Here is an 18,494-nt window from a genome sequence, read left to right as displayed (position 1 = left end):
CAGAGCGAGAGGCGTTTTTTTTCTCCCCCCTTCTCGTCTGTGCGTGGGTTGGTCTCGGTTCCACTCAGGTTGAGATCAAATTGGCCCCATCCAGATGCTTCCGTTGAAAATAGCTCGGGGAGGGCAAATATTTTGCCTTTTTTTTTCTTTTCAGAGTGACTCCACCTTGTCCAGGTTAATAGCCCTTTGTGAGGTGGGGAGACATTGTTTCTGCTGGAGTGCAGCCCTTCAGGTCCACTTACAGCCCTGTCAGTGGTTGTCAGGGAGGTTTAGACCAGCAAAGGTGATGCGAGCTAGAACGGCGGGATACCTATTTCCTTTAAAATATCACTTTATGGAGTGTTTACGAGGTGCGTATACTCCCTGTGTTCATAGCGTACAGTGCAGTGGAGGAAGAAGTACTCACTTTTGTTACTTAAGTAAAAGTGCAGCTACAGGAGCAGAGCAAATAAATACTCAAGTAAAAGATAAAATCTACTGAAATGAAAGCAATGAAGGATGTGTGTTCATTTTACTTTTAAGTATTTTGCATGGCTGTTTTTAGTATATTTTTGATTGCTCAAAGCCAAGACTTGAACTAAAAACCTTTGGGCAGAATGTCACCATGAGGATGCAAAAAAACAGAAAAACATTTAACCATGTGAAAAGTAACACAAAAAACATATAGAAAGTACTTTTTGGTCCTTTTTGATAGAGCAGAAAATACAGGTAACTGCTCCGTTATGTAGTAAAAGTATCTACTGTAAAATTTAAAGTAAAGTACTTTTTACTTTTGTACTTTTGTACTTTTAGAGAGCAGAAACAAACTCGCACAATTTTATACAATTATACAATGAACTTAGCACTTTATGCATTTTATATATATATATATATATATATATATATATATATATATATATATATATATATATATATATATATATATGGCTGACATTTCATTTCAACTCAAAAAAAAAAATCTTGAACAAGTTCCAATTCAATGATTGGAAGCTCAAAAAATGGTCCCAGAAATGTCACCGATGACTTGATGGGACATTTTGACCTGTCAAGCAAATTGTATATTTGGCAAGAAACGTGTGTGTTCCAAAACCAAATGCAGTTGTAGTTTTATCCTGTCGATCCTCATTCCCACTGTTCAAATCCTCCCTTTTTTACTGTGCACCTGCTCTGCCGTTACACCAGATCAAGACCTTTTTTTCCATCATGAAATATAAGACTTCGGAGGAGCATAAGAGTTTCCACATTGGAAAAGTCTGTCAAGGAGACAAAGTATAGTCTATCCTCAATAAAGCACATTATAGCAGACAAATTTAGTTTAGGTTTGTTGTCACTATTACTACTTAAGTTAGAGAACGTTACCATCAAAAATATTATTTTGAATAATCATAAATACAGATATATGGGCAGAGACAAGGGGTAGGTGTAAACCAAGTTTTTCTGGGTTCTCAAGCCTCAAATGCAGGACAACACAAGAATAATCAATCAATCAATCAATCAATCAATCAAAATACACCTAATGTTAAGGGAACATCATAACAACATGGTTAAAAGGTCATAAAATATAAATTATATTACAACATTTTACCTTTAACTCAAGTATTACCTTTTTAACTTTAACGCTCACCTTTTTTGAATAATTTTTTATTTTAACTTAATTAGTCATAAACACTGAATATTCTGTATTTAATGACTATGTTCCTTAGTCGTATTACTATTGCTATTTCAGTTTTTATTAACATGGACAGAAAGGGTAAAAAACCTAAGAAAAAAACAAGATTACAGTAATAGTCATGTAAAAAAGAAAATAAATAATAATAATAAAGTTCGGACTGACTTCCTGTTGAGTACTGTATATAAAAACCTCACCCACTCCTTTGTTGCCCATTAAGCATACACACAGTCCATTATAAATCTGTTATTGCTGGTATAATGTGCTTTAACAGTAAGTGTCCCGGTGGCCTGAGGAGGAAGATTACTCAGATGAGACTTCTTATACCGACATGCAGCTACTGTCCCACATACAACGCTGAAAAGTAGAGGAATAAACTCACAAAAGAACTAATCTTTCTTATCATGAAACAAAACCCACGATGGACAAAACAGATGCACGTGATAAGAGTTACAGCCAAAACCACAAATCAAAACGTCAGTCATTTGTTGCAGTTGAAAGAAATTATCAAGACATTTTCCCCCGTTTTGCAAAAGATGATTTATTCTCTTTGCAGAAACAGACATCTGTATTTGATCACTAGTCAAAATGTATAAAAACATCGAAAGAAGAATCGTAAAAATGGAATAATGAAGGCACTTTGGTTTGGCAATAGTTTGTGCAAGATGCAGCTGGCTGTAGTCACAAAGAAGCATTCAAAGACGTCTGGTTTAATTCCTGTTTAAAATGTCCAGAAACCAGAAAATAATCATATTTACAACATAAAAACATCGTAAAAACTCTCCTTATTTTCATCCAAATCTGGAAAACAGTTCACTTTTATGCCGTAAAAACGTTGCCACCAAACTGTGCGTCTTAGAACCAGAGTTACTTTTTTGGTTACCTTAACAACATTGTGGTTCAGAAACATGAGAGTGGTGCCGCCCACCTAAAGCCCACAGTCGCTGGTATAAATCCCTTTCACTCCAACAAGATTAAGCACTAAAATGAATGCTTTGTACAAATTGTGTTGATTTTTAATTGTCACTGCTCAGCAACGACTAATCCTGGTGAGGTATCATTTTAAAACTGGCCCAAGATTAATAAAAAACAAAAACAAACATCAACAATAAAAACTGAATATTTACAACACATTATAGCAACAATTAGTGGCCTTGATTTCATATAAAACGTCTCTTGAACTTGAGTCCCACAATGGCACTCGGGTGTTGTTATTCGGAGCTGGGGGAGGCAGCAGAGTCTATGTCGTCGTTGTCCAGTTCGTTTGGGGATCCAGACTGTCCTCCTTTGACCCGCTTCCACTTCATCCTCCTGTTCTGGAACCACACTTTCACCTGGGACACAAAGTAAGGAAGCAGCTCAGTCATTTGCAAAGATAATAAAGCAATAACCACACGTTTAAGCACATTTCTGTCATTTTGAATGTTACATTTTTCTCCTTTTGTATAAGGACGCAGAGATCCAGCTTCTCTTTTTTAATACCGTATTTTCCGGACTATAAGTGGCACCTTTTTTCATAGTTTTGGCCGGGGTGCGACTTATACTTATATTTATACTTATATACTTATACTCCGTAGCGACTTATATGTGATATTATTTGTTATTTTCACACTTGCAACCTCATTTCATACTCCAGTGCAACGTATATGTTTTTTTCTTCTCTATTGAGCATTTTTTGGCTGGTGCGACTTATACTTCAGTGCGACTTATAGTCCAGAAAATACGGTATATATATTTGTTGTTTAGTTTTAGTATGTATAATAGCTAGACAAAAAAGAACACAGAACTCGACACAGAGAGAGGGAGTAAAGGATAAATAAAAGACATCCGAAAAAGCTGAGGCAGATGCTGGTCAACGTGAAAGTCCCATTTAGTCCAAAATAATTCAAATTTGTCAATTTATTCCGATCAAGTCCGACTGTGATTTTCTCCATTTGTCCCAGATCACGCTTTTCAAATAATTTCAGGTTTAAAATGTGTTCAGTTGAAATTGTACATGTCCATTTTTCATAAAAAAATTTACCGAATGTGCTTAAAAGTAGTGAAAAATATACATTACATATTTAGGTCAACAATGAAAACTATTTTTAAAGGTAAAGACGATCAACGCACATGTTGAAAGGATCAATATCAAAAAGTATAAAAATGCTATTCTAAAATCAAATTCGAGCTGGGGAGGAATAAATAACTATAGTCAAGGTCAAATTCTTTATAGAAGTATTCAATATCGAGTATTTCTTTGTATTGGATCAAAATAAAAATAACTGGTATCGTCCGTCACTATTTAGAGCTCTTTTTCTCGTGCTGGTTCCCTGATACGTGAGCTTTGTGGAGTATTTAAAACAAAATGTACAACTAAGTCAAAAGAAAAAAAGACGGTTAAACCTCGTCCATCTTCCATTTGGTTTGACAGGACGAGAATGATTGTTTCTAAACGTGTGGGTCAGGACCACAATGCCAATGTCTGTCATGGTTGTTATGGTTTAAGTGCAGGATTGAGGCATAAATATTGCAAAGAAATTGAAATAAATGTGTTTGGGGTGAAGAGTAAAAACAACTTTACGCCAGGAGAAAAGTGGTATAAAGTAAAATAATATTGAAAAACAGTAAAACAAACTACTAAATCAAAGGATTATTTAAGTGTGACAGACACATATGATTACAGATAATGGAAAAAACTATATTAAAATGAATAAAATGAATAAAATGAATAAAATGAATAAAATGAAATTGATAAAATTGATAAATTGATAAAATTGATAAATTGATAAACTGATAAATTGATAAAATTGATAAATTGATAAAATTGATAAATTGATCAAATTGATAAATTGATAAATTGATAAAATTGATAATAAATAAAATAAATAAAATAAATAAAATAAATAAAATAAATAAAATAAATAAAATAAAATAAATAAATAAAATAAATAAATCCAGTTCTTATTTGGTCCTTCCATTTCCAGTTGAGTGAAAGTCTGGCAGGGGCCCAGGACGATGGACGACCCAGACAGACTGCAGAGGGATCTCAGAGTGAGGATGGGACCGTGATTTGGGAATGTTTCGGGAATGTCTGCGTGTCTTTGTGCGCGCGTGTGTGTGTGTGTGTGTGTGTGTAGGTGTGTGTGTGTGTGACGGAGGGAAACCTGGCAAACGCATTTAGGAGCAGACGGCAGTATGTGTGGTCAGTGTGTGCCGGTGTGGCCCGAGACGAGGGGGGAGTATCTGTGGCCACATCCGAATGTTACAATACGACCACGAGATTTGGAAAAGCATAAGTGAAGCTGTGCGTGTATGTAACTTATTTCACTTCATTCATTCATACAGGAGAAGATGAAAACAATTCTCTCATATGATTCTTAACTGAGCACAGAAAAGTGGATGATGAAAACTGTTGAATTGTATTTGAAGATTAAATTTATACTTCTGCATGTTTAGTCAGAGTCAGAAGACGATGCTTTGATTGTTTGCATTTTCTATAATCTTCACTTTCCTGTTTCATGCACCATTTTGATGACTTTTCCCCATTCAGAACATTTCACACATTTTTTGTATTGTTAATTGTTCTGGCAATGGTCCTACTTTTTCCTTCTTCTTAAACCCTTCATACTATTCATACTACAACTTCTAAGTTAATTATCTGTAGTATAAGAAGTCACTTTATCTGCCATTTAATCGGGTCCACATGCTGCACTGGTACATAAGCATAATCAGAGCCACTTATTGAACAAAATAATTTTGCCCTGGCTGCACAGTGTTTTTTTTTAATTCTCCTGCTGCACTAGAATTTCCCCTTTTTTGGACGAATAAAGGTTCTCTTATCTTATCGTAACTGTTATTTGGGGCAAAAAAATGAAAAATGAGTTGTAGGAGAGCATCAACACACAAAGATATCAAAGCAGAGCCAGAGGATTGTCCTTAAACCAGCCTCACTGACCTTCTCCCCTGTGTTTTTGTGTTTTTATGTTATTACGTCTGCTGCCGTAACGTGAAAATGAAACCAAGAACAGGTCAGGAAAAACTGCTACAGACGGTTCAACTCATCACACCTTCTCAAACGATCCCAACACATTAAAATAAGGTAGAAAAAGCCTCTTGTTCACCTGTCTCTCTGTGAGGTCCAGGTTGACAGCGATCTCGTAGCGCCGCAGTCTGGTCAGGTAGTTGTGGTGCGTGAACTCCGCCTCCAGCTCCCTCAGCTGCTCTTTGGTGAAGGCTGTGCGCTCCTTCCTCGCCTTACAGCTCGAGTCCACTTTAAAACTGGAATCCTGCAGATCTGAACAGACAAAACACGATCAATACTAATGTCATCAGAAAAAAGAACATCAGTACTTATGGGAATTGTTGCTTTTCCTTCTCATACTTTTGGTGTAGTTGTAGTGAAGCAATATGTAGTTTCTATATCTATCTATAATATTCAAAACTTACAAATCACTGTTTCTTTTGGTGGAAAGTAGTAGTAGTAGTAGTAGTAGTAGAAGAAGTAGTTGTAATATCATCAGTATCAGTAGTAAAGTGGTTGTAATACTGGATTTACCTCACCGAATACCTTTTGTCAGCATTTTGGAAGTCATATTTTACTTTTAGCAGTACTTTAGAACAATGTAAGTGTTCATAAGTCAACAGTAATAATGGTCAAGTTGAGATAGATGCTAGTAGTAGTAGTAGTAGTAGTAGTAGTAGTAGTAGTAGTAGTAGTAGTAATAGTAGTAGTAGAAGTAGTAGTAACGTCATCACTATCAGTAGTAAAGTGGCTGTAATTATGCTCGTAGTAGTTGTAGTAGTAGTGGTAGTAGTGGTAGTAGTAGTAATAGTAGTAGTAATAGTAGTAGTAGTAGTAGTGGTAGTAGTAGTAGTAGTAGCAGTAGCAGTAGTAGTAGTAGTAGTAGTAGTAGTAGTAGTAGTAGTAGTAGTAGTAATAGGAGTAGTAGTAGCAGTGGTAGTAGTAGTGGTAGTAGTAGTAGTAGTAGCAGTAGTAGTAGTAGTAGTAGTAGTAGTAGTAGTAATAGGAGTAGTAGTAGCAGTGGTAGTAGTAGTGGTAGTAGTAGTAGTAGTAGTGGTAGTAGTAGTAATAGTAGTAGTAGTAGTAGTGGTAGTAGTAGTGGTAGTAGAGGTAGTAGTAGTAGTAGTAGTGGTAGTAGTAGTAATAGTAGTAGTAGTAGTAGTGGTAGTAGAGGTAGTAGTCGTAGTAGTAGTAGTAGTAGTAGTAGTAGTAGTAGTAGTAGTAGTAAGATCATCAGTAGCAGTAGTAAAGTGGCTGTAATATGCTCGTAGTAGTAGTAGTAGTAGTGGTAGTAGTAGTAATAGTAGTAGTAGTAGTAGTAGTAGTGGTAGTAGTAGTAGTAGTGGTAGTAGTAGTGGTAGTAGTAGTAGTAGTAGTAGTGGTAGTAGTGGTAGTAGTAGTAGTAGTATTAGTAGTAGTAGTGTTAGTAGTAGTAGTAGTAGTAACATCATCAGTATCAGTAGTAAAGTGGCTGTAATACTGGATTTACCTCACTGAATGCCTTTTGTTTACACAAGTCAGCGATTTGTACTTTTAACAGTACTTTTACTCCTTCCACCTCTGTCACTAATATATTTTTAATTGTTTAATATTTACGACATCATTTCCGAGCAGCACTCCAAAGACTTTTTAATGAGAGTCCTTGTATAGTAAACGCAGCAGGTTGTAAGTGGACCACCCAATCGCTCGCTCTCGGTCTTTTAACCTTACTTCTACCGCATTTTTGTCATGTATAATCAATAATAACTGTTGCCTTCACCGATTTTTATCACATTTTTGGGTCACGGCGAGCCTCTTCGTCTGTCTCGCTCAGAGGTTCGAGGCCACCGGTCCGGACGCATAGGGAGTACATTAGACGAGGAATGCAGCGGAACATCGTTAAAAAGTCTAACAAAAGAACAAAGGTGGCCGGGATGTGTCCAGAGCGCGAAACTGAGAGAAGCTTGTGCGAGTGTCTCTACGGTTTGTATAGGTGAGTACAGCTTGAAAGACTGTACACGATCAGTGTGTCGCTCAGTATTTGTAGCGTATTTCCAGACTAGAGCTTTAAACTGTACCATGTCAGAATGAGTAATAAGTCAAAAATTGGCAATGTATTACTCTGTCTTTTTGCATTTCTGTCTCTTTCTCTCTTTTGTCTTTGTTTGTTAGCTTGTTTCTTATTTTATTTTACATTCTACACGACACAGCAATGAATGTGATTATCATACATATTGCAATACATACTTTTGCGACATTTTAAAGCTATATTTGTTCACATTTTCTGCTCTCTCTGATCACATTTCCATTCAAATCAGTTTATTTCCTCAATAAGTTAAGTACAAGTTTGAACAGCCTTCCTAGACTTGACGTCCTTCCTTACAGCACACTTTAAAGTGCACTGTACATCTTCATTCAGCGCTATAAATACCAGTGGAAGTTCTTGCTAATGTCTGTCCCCTGCGTCTAAAAGCGGCGCGTTTGGGTAACACTTGGTGCATTGGTAGCGACATGAGCCGCTGATGTAATCGCTCGAAAATGGACTAATTTGTCAAAAGTGAGAAGTTGTGGCGAGTCTTTGCCAGAGCCCCGCGCCAGAACGGGAACTGGGAGTGGAGCGGCTAATCCAGATGTGTCCAGACACACGTGCGGCGGTCACAGGCGTTCCTCTGAGGCACAGCTGCACTTACAGCCACGGGACAGAGCCAGGCACCGGCAACCATTTCTGATTAGAAGCAACGTGGTGGATCGACCCCGCACGGGACAAACGTGATGCAACTTCATACCGGCGGTGTAAGTTTCGATCAGATACCAAGTAAATGCTGTGTAATACAAGTACTGCGATATCGATCTGATGTACTGAAATACGTCCTCTACAAGCCATTATTTTCACTCTACTTCAGCCTTATCTGAGTTAAAAAATGTGATGTATGTGCAAATAAAGATGTAAACAATGTGTGAGAAGCTAAACTACACATTTCAATATACTTACGAAGTTTTTACTGAAAAAGTTTATTTAATTTCCCCCAGTTTCTGACCATTTCTAAAGTGACTTCCTGGTTGGACATGAGCAGCATATGTAAGGTAATTCCACAACTGTTACCTAGCAACCATATTGTAAACAAGGTCAAAAATCCATTTAAATGACACAATAATACTTGATTACACTTTAATTTGTTAAATGATTTCGTAAACTGTCAGAACAATGTGTCAATTGCCGATAAGTTGAAATTGAATTTTTTTTAAACTCAGCACTACTTATGGTAAATTTCAGCTTTTATTTATACATTTTTGCAATCTATGATAAATATTTACTTAATTTTTACTGCATCAAACTAAGTAATAAAGAACAGTCATGAAAAAAGTCAAAAAAGCCTGAAAACCTTTAAGTTATATGCGATTTAAGTGTCGATACTGTCATCATATTTTAGTATCTAGCATGTTTTTAGATGTAGAATAGATGGATTTTCAACACTTTTTCCATTCAAAGTAAACACTATGTTGTCCTAAATCATCATTCTGAAACGCATGGATTATTTAGAAAGAGAAAAATCAAAACAGGATCAGCTCAAAACCACCAGCATGCAAAATATGTGTCACTTCGATCGTAAACCCAGACAGACAATTCGCTTTGGTCAAGCTGCAGGCTTCATTTAGTCACTTTCTGGAGCTAGATGTCTAAAAGAAGGAACAATTGGCATAAAAACAAGCAATTGTGGATTTCATCGAGCAGAGAAGGAGGAAATAGCCCATGAGGTTGTGTTAATGTGGCTGGTATGCAGAAGCAGCAGGTCTCAGGTCCCGTCCAGGTCCCGTCCAGGTCTGCCATGGCGACGGCATTACAAGCTGGTTTTACACATGAACACCTGGCAACCCACACCCTGCCCCTCGCAAACAGACCCCCATAAATATCCCGCAGCACAGCCAGAGTCTGAAGCCGCCCAGCAGGAGTCTCTCACAAACATTTGGTCCTTTTTAAAGCCAGAGCCATAATGTAGTTTGTCTTCATCAGGGCTCAATCAGAACATAATTAGACGCGGTGTAAACGTGTAATGGTTGATGGATTTATGTGGCAAACCAGAATTCCTGCTTCTGCTGTTTTTTTTTCCATGAATAAAAAGTTACTGTACGTTTTAAAAGTTTGAGTCAGGTTGAATAATCTGTCAATTTTGTCTGTTTAAATGTTTAGAGCGACACAATTCTTACTGAGAAGAACAAGAACATTAGACAAGTGTAGATACTCCATGACATGGTGATAAACAGTGGCAAAATTGAAAAAATTACATTTGAAAAATTTTCAAATAATCTCAGACTGTCATTTTTTCAATGTTTAAAGGACAATTTGCCAAATTTTGGACTAGATGGACATTTATGTGAAAAAGTCCCTCTGGATGTCTATGTTTGCTTTTGTTTCTGTTGTTTCTCTGTTGTGTTCTGTGTTTGGTTTAGTTTATACTGTGTTAAAAACTTAAAAATTAAAAAATAAATAAAATAAAAAATTGCTGGTACATCCCTAAGTTTGTATTTAGAGGCCTGATTGTTTTTGTAGATACTCATTGTAATCTTTTAAACTCAATAGTGCAAAGTAACAAAAAATAAAGTACTGTATTTAATTAAAATGTCTTCTTTTTTTAACTTTTATCTGCATTGGATTTACTTTTTACTTTTACATAGTTTCTATATGTTTTTAAGCCTGTTTAAGATGACCTCTGACCTGAAGGTTTTGACTTCAAGTCCCAGCTCAAACAAAAATATATGAAAAAAATGACACCACAAGATCAGCACAATTCTTTATCAAAATCACTACAAATACGTTTCAAAATCAGTGTTAAATAAGTTTTTTTCTCCAGAAGTATAACATAAGTACTTTTAAGTCATACTTTTACTTGAGTCTTTTCTTGCTCCTGTAACTGCACTTTTACTCACATAACTAAGTACTTAAGTAATCCACCAATACATAATAATACATAATACTTTTGGATCAAATGAAACAGAACTAAAATACATTTGAGTTTAAAGTTACTCCTCTGCATCTGTCTTTAAAAAAACATTCTATTTTTACTTCTATCCTGATGTACCTTCAGTGTTCTTTGCCAACTTTTGTAAACCATTTTCAAAACAACGTTATATATTTTGTAGTTAATCGCACACACACCGCTCCAATGCAATCTAATACAATATCCCATACTATACTATAATTTCCCTGTTGCAGCACTTTTGGAAAATTGCGAGTGCAGCATCGCGCCGATATCAGATACTGGCTCTCCTTTCTGTTCTGGCCTGTTTCCATTCACGCCGAGGCCAAACCTAAAGAAGCACGCGCAAGGTATAGCAGCCCATCTGTAAAGTGGGTGCCCCGGGCCATTTTCCTAATTTATGCTGCTCTAACCAAAACCAATAGACCCTCCATGGCAGATTTTTCTTTTTTTTTTTGTGCGCGTCTGAATTCGGGGGCCGATGCCGTGGTCAGACGAGTTGCATGTACTCAGTGGGAGATTGTATTACAGCTTAACGACAGGAAAATGTCAATGGAGAAGAATGCAGGAGGTGGGCTAACAGGCTAGTGATTTTAGCAGACGCGGCTTGGCATGTTTTCAGTGCGCGGAGCGAGGTTACAATAAGGTAAAGGGTCCGAGCGCCTCCCACCCGCCGCTCAATTAGAGCCGTGTTGTTGCAGACGTGATTGGACAAGCTCTGGGTAATCAGTTTTGTTTGTACAATGGGGAGAAATGTTAATCACACGAGCTTTGACGCGCCAGGTCGAGCGGGGAGAATTGAATGGAAAACAGTGTGTATTTGAATTGAAATGTACAGTCCAATATTGAGTCAATACTTTAGAATTAAAATGTACGGTCCAATATTGAGTCAATACTTTAGAATTAAAATGTACTGTCCAATATTGAGTCAATACTTTAGAATTACACATGAGCAGTGTCGGGAAGTCAAAGTCATATTCAGATGACTAATTTAAGAGTAACTTCCGGTACAGTTACTTTCCTTAAATGTCACATAATTTAGACTTTAAACTGCACTGAATTAGTGACGGGGGAAAAGGCCATCACAAAGAAATGGATAATACAAACTGAGCCAACAGTTAAAAACTGGACTGACATTATAATTGACATTTAGAGAATTATATTTGGACTAAATTTGAAAATCGACACATTTTTAATAGACTTTGGATCAAATTGTGGCAGACTGTGGCTGTGTTTAACTGTTGTATGTTCGATCTCTTTCTGTGTCTTATTTTTGTTCTGTGTTCTATGTTTATGTTATAATATATTGTTTGAAAAAAGGAAAAATATAAAAACTTAGTGAGCAGCTCTTTAAGTTGTTGTTGTTGTTGTTGTTGTTTTATGGCGGTTGACATCCGAGTGTTGCATTACCGCCAGACTTTATTCCTTAGACTTTGTCGTAGTCCTAAAAGTTCTTCTTCCAGTGCCTTGACTTCCAGTGCTTTGTCCTCAGACTCTGTCGTAGTCCGTAAAAGAACTCCTTCCGTTGCTTTGGTGTTACAAAGCCCATGAGGTCATGATATGTCTTTGTGACAAGAATAGTTGTTGTTGTTTCAGAGAAGTCTGGCGGTAATGCAACACTTGGATGCCAACCGCCATAAAACAACAACAACAACAACCGACCGGCTTTATTCCAGGGAGACTCTTCTTCATCTTCCTCTCCTTCTTTGACGTTCGGTGCTTCCACCGTACAGCTTTATTCTTTAGGCTTCATTCTATAGGCTTTAATATGTCCACTGATGTCGCTGCTTGGTAGCCGTGCGTCTACGAGACTGGGCGAGGACAGGAGACCACCCCCACCCCCATCTCGTCACTCTGACCACTCTGACTCCCCAAAAGCAGACCTTAAGTGAGTGTATGTGCAATTTCTCCTTCACTCATTTGTGATAAAGTTCAAAGTAACAGAAGGTGTACTTTTTAGTGCAGGTATATTCAGTATTCTGTTTCTAAATACATTTTCAAAGTATTCTCATATATATCTGCACATGAGTGACAGTTAATGATTATTTTGCATTGAATCGTGATATTAAAATCGATGGGTTATTACCAACAATATTTTAAATCTTACTTTTAACTTTTTCACATGGATGTTTTTTTTTTTTAGGTTTGGAGGTGATGGATAAATAAATAGAAATACTTCATTAATCCTTTTCAGGAAATTGCTCAGTTGCAGCAGCTCATTTGTACAAACATACCAACACATAAATCCATCCACACCTTTAAAAAAGTGCAAAACACATTAACTTTGAGTCCATTACAAGTGCACGTTTTCACTTTCAGCAAATGCCTCTGCCATCTTTATAAAGCTTTCAATACCACAGTAACATTAACTCATAAAATAATAATAAAGTATGTTTACATGTTAAATTCTGTAGTACATACATATGCAAGATCACGTAATAATAAATCCTTTTTGCTTCTGTTTTAATTGCCACAAAAAGAAACGTTTTGACTCCACTGTAATGAAACAATAGCGTGTATTTCCAGATTCAGGCCACAGATCGATGTCTCATTAATCACGGAATGGTCTGAAAGCTTTTGAACAATAAAACGATGCAGCGGCTGCTTTACGTGTTCAAATACGTCGCTTCGCTCTCCTTTAACACAGAGATCTGCTGCTGTGGAACTTCACTAACGACTTGTAATTTCGGCACTTAAACTCTGGCCTGTTATTAGTTTTAATTTGATGACACTGCGTAAAGACTGAGTTCAAAACGTTATATTTGGCAGTTAAGTAAATGTTAGTATTGGTAGGTCTCATCCATCACACTGTCAATCATGTAACGAGATTAAGTCATCATTATTGTTGAATTAACTGATCATTTAAAGCAGAGGATCTTACAACATTACCAAGTCACTACATTTTTAAATCATGTCGTAAAGTATTTGAAGGTTGTTTTGGAAATCAGATAATTAAGAATATGGGGAATATAGTGTATAATTACGACAGTATAAAGTGCATAAAAAATAGAAACAGCTAAACAAGGGTGTTAAAAAAGTAATATTTCTGCCTTTTTGTGGTGGATTTTATGACCCAGTTTCACATTTTAGAACATTTTGGATGGAATGTGTAATTATTGTATGAATATTCTTAACTAGATAATGCAAAATAAATAAAAAAGTTGTGTCTATCAGAACAGAATCATTAATGATGCACTTTTATTTATATGTATGAGTGCAAGATATTCATTCCCCCACTCAAAAGGAACATGATTGAAGTGGCTTAAGCAAATCGATAGTAGTTTTTTTTTGCAGCTCTATGGAAACAGCATTTACCCCTGAACTAAAAATGCTTCATCGTTTTATTCTGCCCTGGTTAAATTCTCCTTCATTCTTCAAACAGACTCACCTGTAGCGTCTCTCTTCCGTTTATTGCTGCTCTTCTTGTCCGAATCGCCCGACGCCACGCTCTGCGGCGAGTACTCTCCATCCAGGCATCCCGCCGGCATCCTGTCCACGCCGTCCACCATCTCGGGCCCCATGCTGCCCCCCGAGCCCACCCCTGCCACCCCCGCCACAGCCACGGCCACCGCTGCCACTGACGGTGCCACGGGCGGACAAGCCTCCGGACCTCTGGGGCCGAACTGCCACTCCGCCACCCTCTGGTACCCCGCTTGGGCGTCGCTCGGGTAGAGTCTGTCGTCCCGCGGGTACGGGGTGGGCACCAGGCAGGCGCTGGGGGCGAAATCCGTGGCGTAGGCCAGGAAATCGGGCTTCTGGTGCAGGGAGAAGGGCGGCTGAGGCTGGTAGGGCGACTGCAGGTTGACCTGTCCAACTGGGTGATGGGGGTTACGCATGCAGCCCCAGATCGGGCTCCCAGGATGGGCGCTCCGCATGCAACTACTGGCCGGCTGATCCATGATGAAATACTATTCAAATGTCCCTTTTTTGGGAAAATCTTCCTAAATTTTGCTGCGATTAGAATCTAAATTTCCAGGTTGAGAACACTTTGCTAAGCACAAAAACAGCAAAGTCTCATCCAAAAAATGTTTCAAACTGTCACTTGTCATCCAAATTTGAAAACCAGCGCGTTGCCAAGTTAGAAGCTAGATTTGTTTTCACGTCATCCAAATGTTGACGCCAGGTTGCCAGGTTGTGAAGGGTGTCAAGAGTCCTCAATCCAGCGCTCTCCTCCCGCTCGCATGGCAGACTGCAGAAGTGTTTTCACTACTTTCCCAAAGCCATTCTTGACAAGCGAGCACCTCCTCCTATTTAAACACATAGGTGGGAAAGAGTGGCGAGTTCATGGGGTGTAACTGGATCCGTCCGGGAGGTGGGAGGGACCGGAGGCGGGGCTAAACCGGGCTGGACCACATGTTGCTTGGTGGTATACCCTCCAAGTAACTCTGCATCAACTATTAATCATTGGGGAAATTTTATATGCACGTCTAATGGGCTTTCCAGACGCTCCAGGCGCTTTTTTGTTTAAAGGGACACTGTCTGTAAAATTAATGTTAGAAGAACCCACCCAGGAAAGAATTAAAGATTTACGGATCCCCCTGGTTTCATTTTGACACCCAATTTAGAGACGTTTTTGACACCTTTTCGAAGCCACGTTAACCCCACCCCCGTAACATTGCACCTTTGCTCCCCGTCCGTCCCGCGCAATCTACAAAGTCCTCCTTTTATGACGTTTAAGAATGGTGTGTGTGTAGTTTTGTTTCACACCCGGACCCACCTGGCTGGACCTCTCGTGGCTCAAAGGTGACGGGAGTTTTAGACTTTTCTGAGGTTAGGCTTTTGCAGCCCAGGCGCCCCGCTCACACCTCTGGAGGGCTCACAGCAGAACGGGACACCCTATACAATTTCACGCCAAACTAAATGATCGGCTTGTGTCGTTGAAATATTATTTCAACGACACAAGCCGATTATTTAGTTTGAGAAATGTGTGAACTCTTCACGCCGTATTTCATAGACACAGAGGGTTCTGGTCATTTTGAAATCTTAAATACACAGTATAAAAATGTGTTGGATTATTGTATTGTATTGAGTCACTTCCTGGTTTTAAGTCTTCTTCAAAAACACACTTTTTCTCTGAATTTTTCACACGCGTATGAAATGTTGACTTTAGTTTTTGACATGTGTTTTATTGTTCTGTTGTTTTACTTTTGCTCGTGTGTCGACTTGGTTGTTTTGTACGAATAAAGTTGGACTGGATTGGAGAGAAATCATAGTTTACAACCAATAACGCTCAGAAATATGTAATGATATGTCCAAAATCAGCCAACAGCAAATTCTAATAATCATAATGACACATGTACATATTTAAAAGCAAAATGTTGAATAAAAAATAATAAAAACGCCATTTTCTTACTTTAATGCTGTGATGCTTTGTCTTAAATGTTCCACATTATTGCATAAAACTTATCCATCACATTTATTGAATTCTGGGTGTTTTTATTGCTCAAAAAGGGCTGGAAAGACATATATTCTTACTGTGAGTGCGCTCGCCCCTCCACAGATCTGATCTTTAACTTAGTCTGATGGAATCACCAGCCTCTCTACATTGAAATAAATAATATAATAATACAAATAATGATAATAGGGAACAAGCGGTAGAAAATGGATGGATGGATAATAAATAATATTTTAGTGCCATAGAATACAATAACATCCCCATAGAGACAAGCTCATGATGTAAACTTCACCAGAAAAGTTACACAGTGCAACATTAAAATTAAAACATTAATTTCATCTTAATTCTTTCAATTAAGATGAAATATTTACATCTGTAGATATTATTGATTTATTTAAAGGAAATGTTTCTTTTTTAAAGTCCTACTTCCTATTTCCTTCCCAAATGCAACATGTTAATACGCTGTTGTAGTTCCATTGACAGGGAACAACATACTCTAACTAGGAACTTACAATGTCAATACAAATAAGAGTCACAAATTGTCAAAACAATAAGAGTGAAATATATAGATGCTAAAATAAAGGCGTGTAACAATGAATAAAATAGGTTCAACCAAAATGTATACTTTCAATTTACGTGACATATTTACATGGAATACACAAACATTGTTGATTTATTTTCATTCTACATTCGTTAAAGTGTTAGAAATGCTACTTTGAGCCTTTCTTTCACAAAAGCCACATGTGGATCCACCAGTTGTACTTACAGTTGACCACAGCTCATAGCTCTGCCTCTGAATGAGCGCAGACTGCAGTGATAAAAGCCACTTCCCAGTGAAGTCATGTCTCTAATACCATTAAAAATCCATCGGGCCAAAACCAAAACGCCGACTCCACTTTCGGCGTATCCTTTACCCCATAAACCCACTCAACCACACACTTTTATTTTTTACACAAAGCCCCCTCCTCCCGGCGCGGCTCTGTTCCTCCCGTGTCCTCGCGCTGCTCCGAACCCTCAGAGGGACAATAAAATGGACGTGAATCACACCTCAGCTTCAGGAGAAAACACAACGTAAAATAAAGAGTCGGACGTTTATGGAAAGAGGAAGAAGTTTGTCTGATGATTTTTAGTCAAGATCCAATGTTTTGAGTAAGCTAAGTCTGAAATCTTGTGAATCATGTTGCATAAAACCTTTAAAGAAAAACTAATTCAAATTAGTACTTAATTAAGAGGTATTAAAGGGGAGATATTATGTACAATTAACTTGAATTAACGTTTAACCCTGTTACATCACTGTTTCCTGCTCATTAGTTTCCTCAAAGTTGTATGTTGATGGATTCTTGCATGCAATCCTGTATCGAGGCCAGAGTGCTCAGAAAATGACTGCTTTCACCTATCCCCTATCCCCGCCCACATGTACTTTGTCGTGATTATTCTCCAAGTGATTTATGTGGGATCTAAAATGTCACGTAGCCACTTTATTCAGCAATAAGAACACGGATATGACAATTTGCTGCTTGTTATGGTGAAATGTCACTGTGAAGAGGCGTAGCTTATCAGTTCTGCAGTTTTGAACAGGAAGTCAATGGACCCGTTTCTATCAACAAGCCGTTTTAGTTCAAAATTGCGGTTTACAATGAACAAAATGTAAAATGATGACCTACTTATGTTATAGTTCGATGTAATATGTCTCCTTTAATTATGTAGTTACTGAGCTTGAATCATCCTTAATCAACTATTTGTTCATTATGAATTAAGTCTTTGTTAATGCTGTATTTAGAATCATTAAAGTACAGTTAATACAAACTTTTCTCATGCATTAATCATACACAATTTCATTCTACCTACGATAGGCGAGAGATTTGAAGAATTTCTACTTTTAATACATATATGTTTTAATTGTAGTATTGATTATTATATGATATGCTGTGGTAATAGTTTAGCACAAGTATGTGAACACTCATGAGTTTGCGGTGTACAATAAAAACCTTCTCGGTTCATTTTAGTACGATTTAAGTCAGACACTTTCACTTCAGTTTGTGGTAAATGAAACACTACTCTCCTTCACTCCAACACTGTAGTAAAATGCTAAGCTGTAACTACTTTGGACTGAAATCCTTTGGGCAGTGAACCCAAAACGCATTCGACAAACAAATAAAGCTGAACACAAAATATGAAAGAGCCTGGAGGCGAAAGTACACAACGGCAGAAAGCGCCAGAATGTATTTCGAGGTCACACACAAACCATTTCCATTCACACAGCGAATTGTTGAGCCATGAAGCATCCCTGCGTTTTACTGGCAGTCCCGGACCCCCTCTTCACCCTGCTCACCCCCGGCCCCCCTCGCACCGCGGGGCGCAGGGGTTACACTGCATTTGTGGCCCATCTGTGTGTCAGGCCAAATTACTCACTCTGTTTGCAAAGTATAGGACTTTGAAAAATCTATTTAGGTTGGGGTAAAACTTCAACTA

The 18,494-nt window shown here is 37.9% G+C and overlaps 1 protein-coding gene across 1 annotated transcript; it reads right to left on the bottom strand.

The window, feature by feature from the left end:
* Window positions 1-2,191: 2,191 nt before the first annotated feature.
* On the bottom strand, window positions 2,192-14,880 carry meox1 (mesenchyme homeobox 1). The gene is made up of 3 exons (XM_072456705.1): window positions 14,016-14,880; window positions 5,773-5,945; window positions 2,192-3,003 (listed from the first exon to the last, which is right to left on the bottom strand). The coding sequence occupies exons 1-3, from the start codon at window positions 14,524-14,526 to the stop codon at window positions 2,881-2,883; spliced, it is 807 nt and encodes a 268-aa protein (XP_072312806.1). The 5' UTR covers window positions 14,527-14,880; the 3' UTR covers window positions 2,192-2,880.
* Window positions 14,881-18,494: the final 3,614 nt, after the last annotated feature.

This window comes from Eucyclogobius newberryi, unplaced genomic scaffold (assembly GCF_026437365.1).
Source record: "Eucyclogobius newberryi isolate DKJ021-1_F unplaced genomic scaffold, fEucNew1.0.hap1 SCAF_20, whole genome shotgun sequence".
Lineage (NCBI taxonomy): Eukaryota > Metazoa > Chordata > Actinopteri > Gobiiformes > Gobiidae > Eucyclogobius > Eucyclogobius newberryi.
The sequence above is the reverse complement of the archived record's forward strand: the minus strand, read 5'-3'. Positions and strand labels throughout refer to the sequence as shown.

What these genes read in the sequence shown, in the direction of transcription:
- meox1 (XM_072456705.1), bottom strand. Translation starts at nt 14,526, where the DNA reads ATGGATCAGCCGGCCAGTAGTTGCATGCGGAGCGCCCATCCTGGGAGC. An exon ending in ACGGAAGAGAGACGCTACAG is followed by an intron (nt 5,946 to 14,015) that starts GTGAGTCTGTTT and finishes TTGTCTGTTCAG; the next exon opens with ATCTGCAGGATTCCAGTTTT. An exon ending in TGGACCTCACAGAGAGACAG is followed by an intron (nt 3,004 to 5,772) that starts GTGAACAAGAGG and finishes TTTGTGTCCCAG; the next exon opens with GTGAAAGTGTGGTTCCAGAA.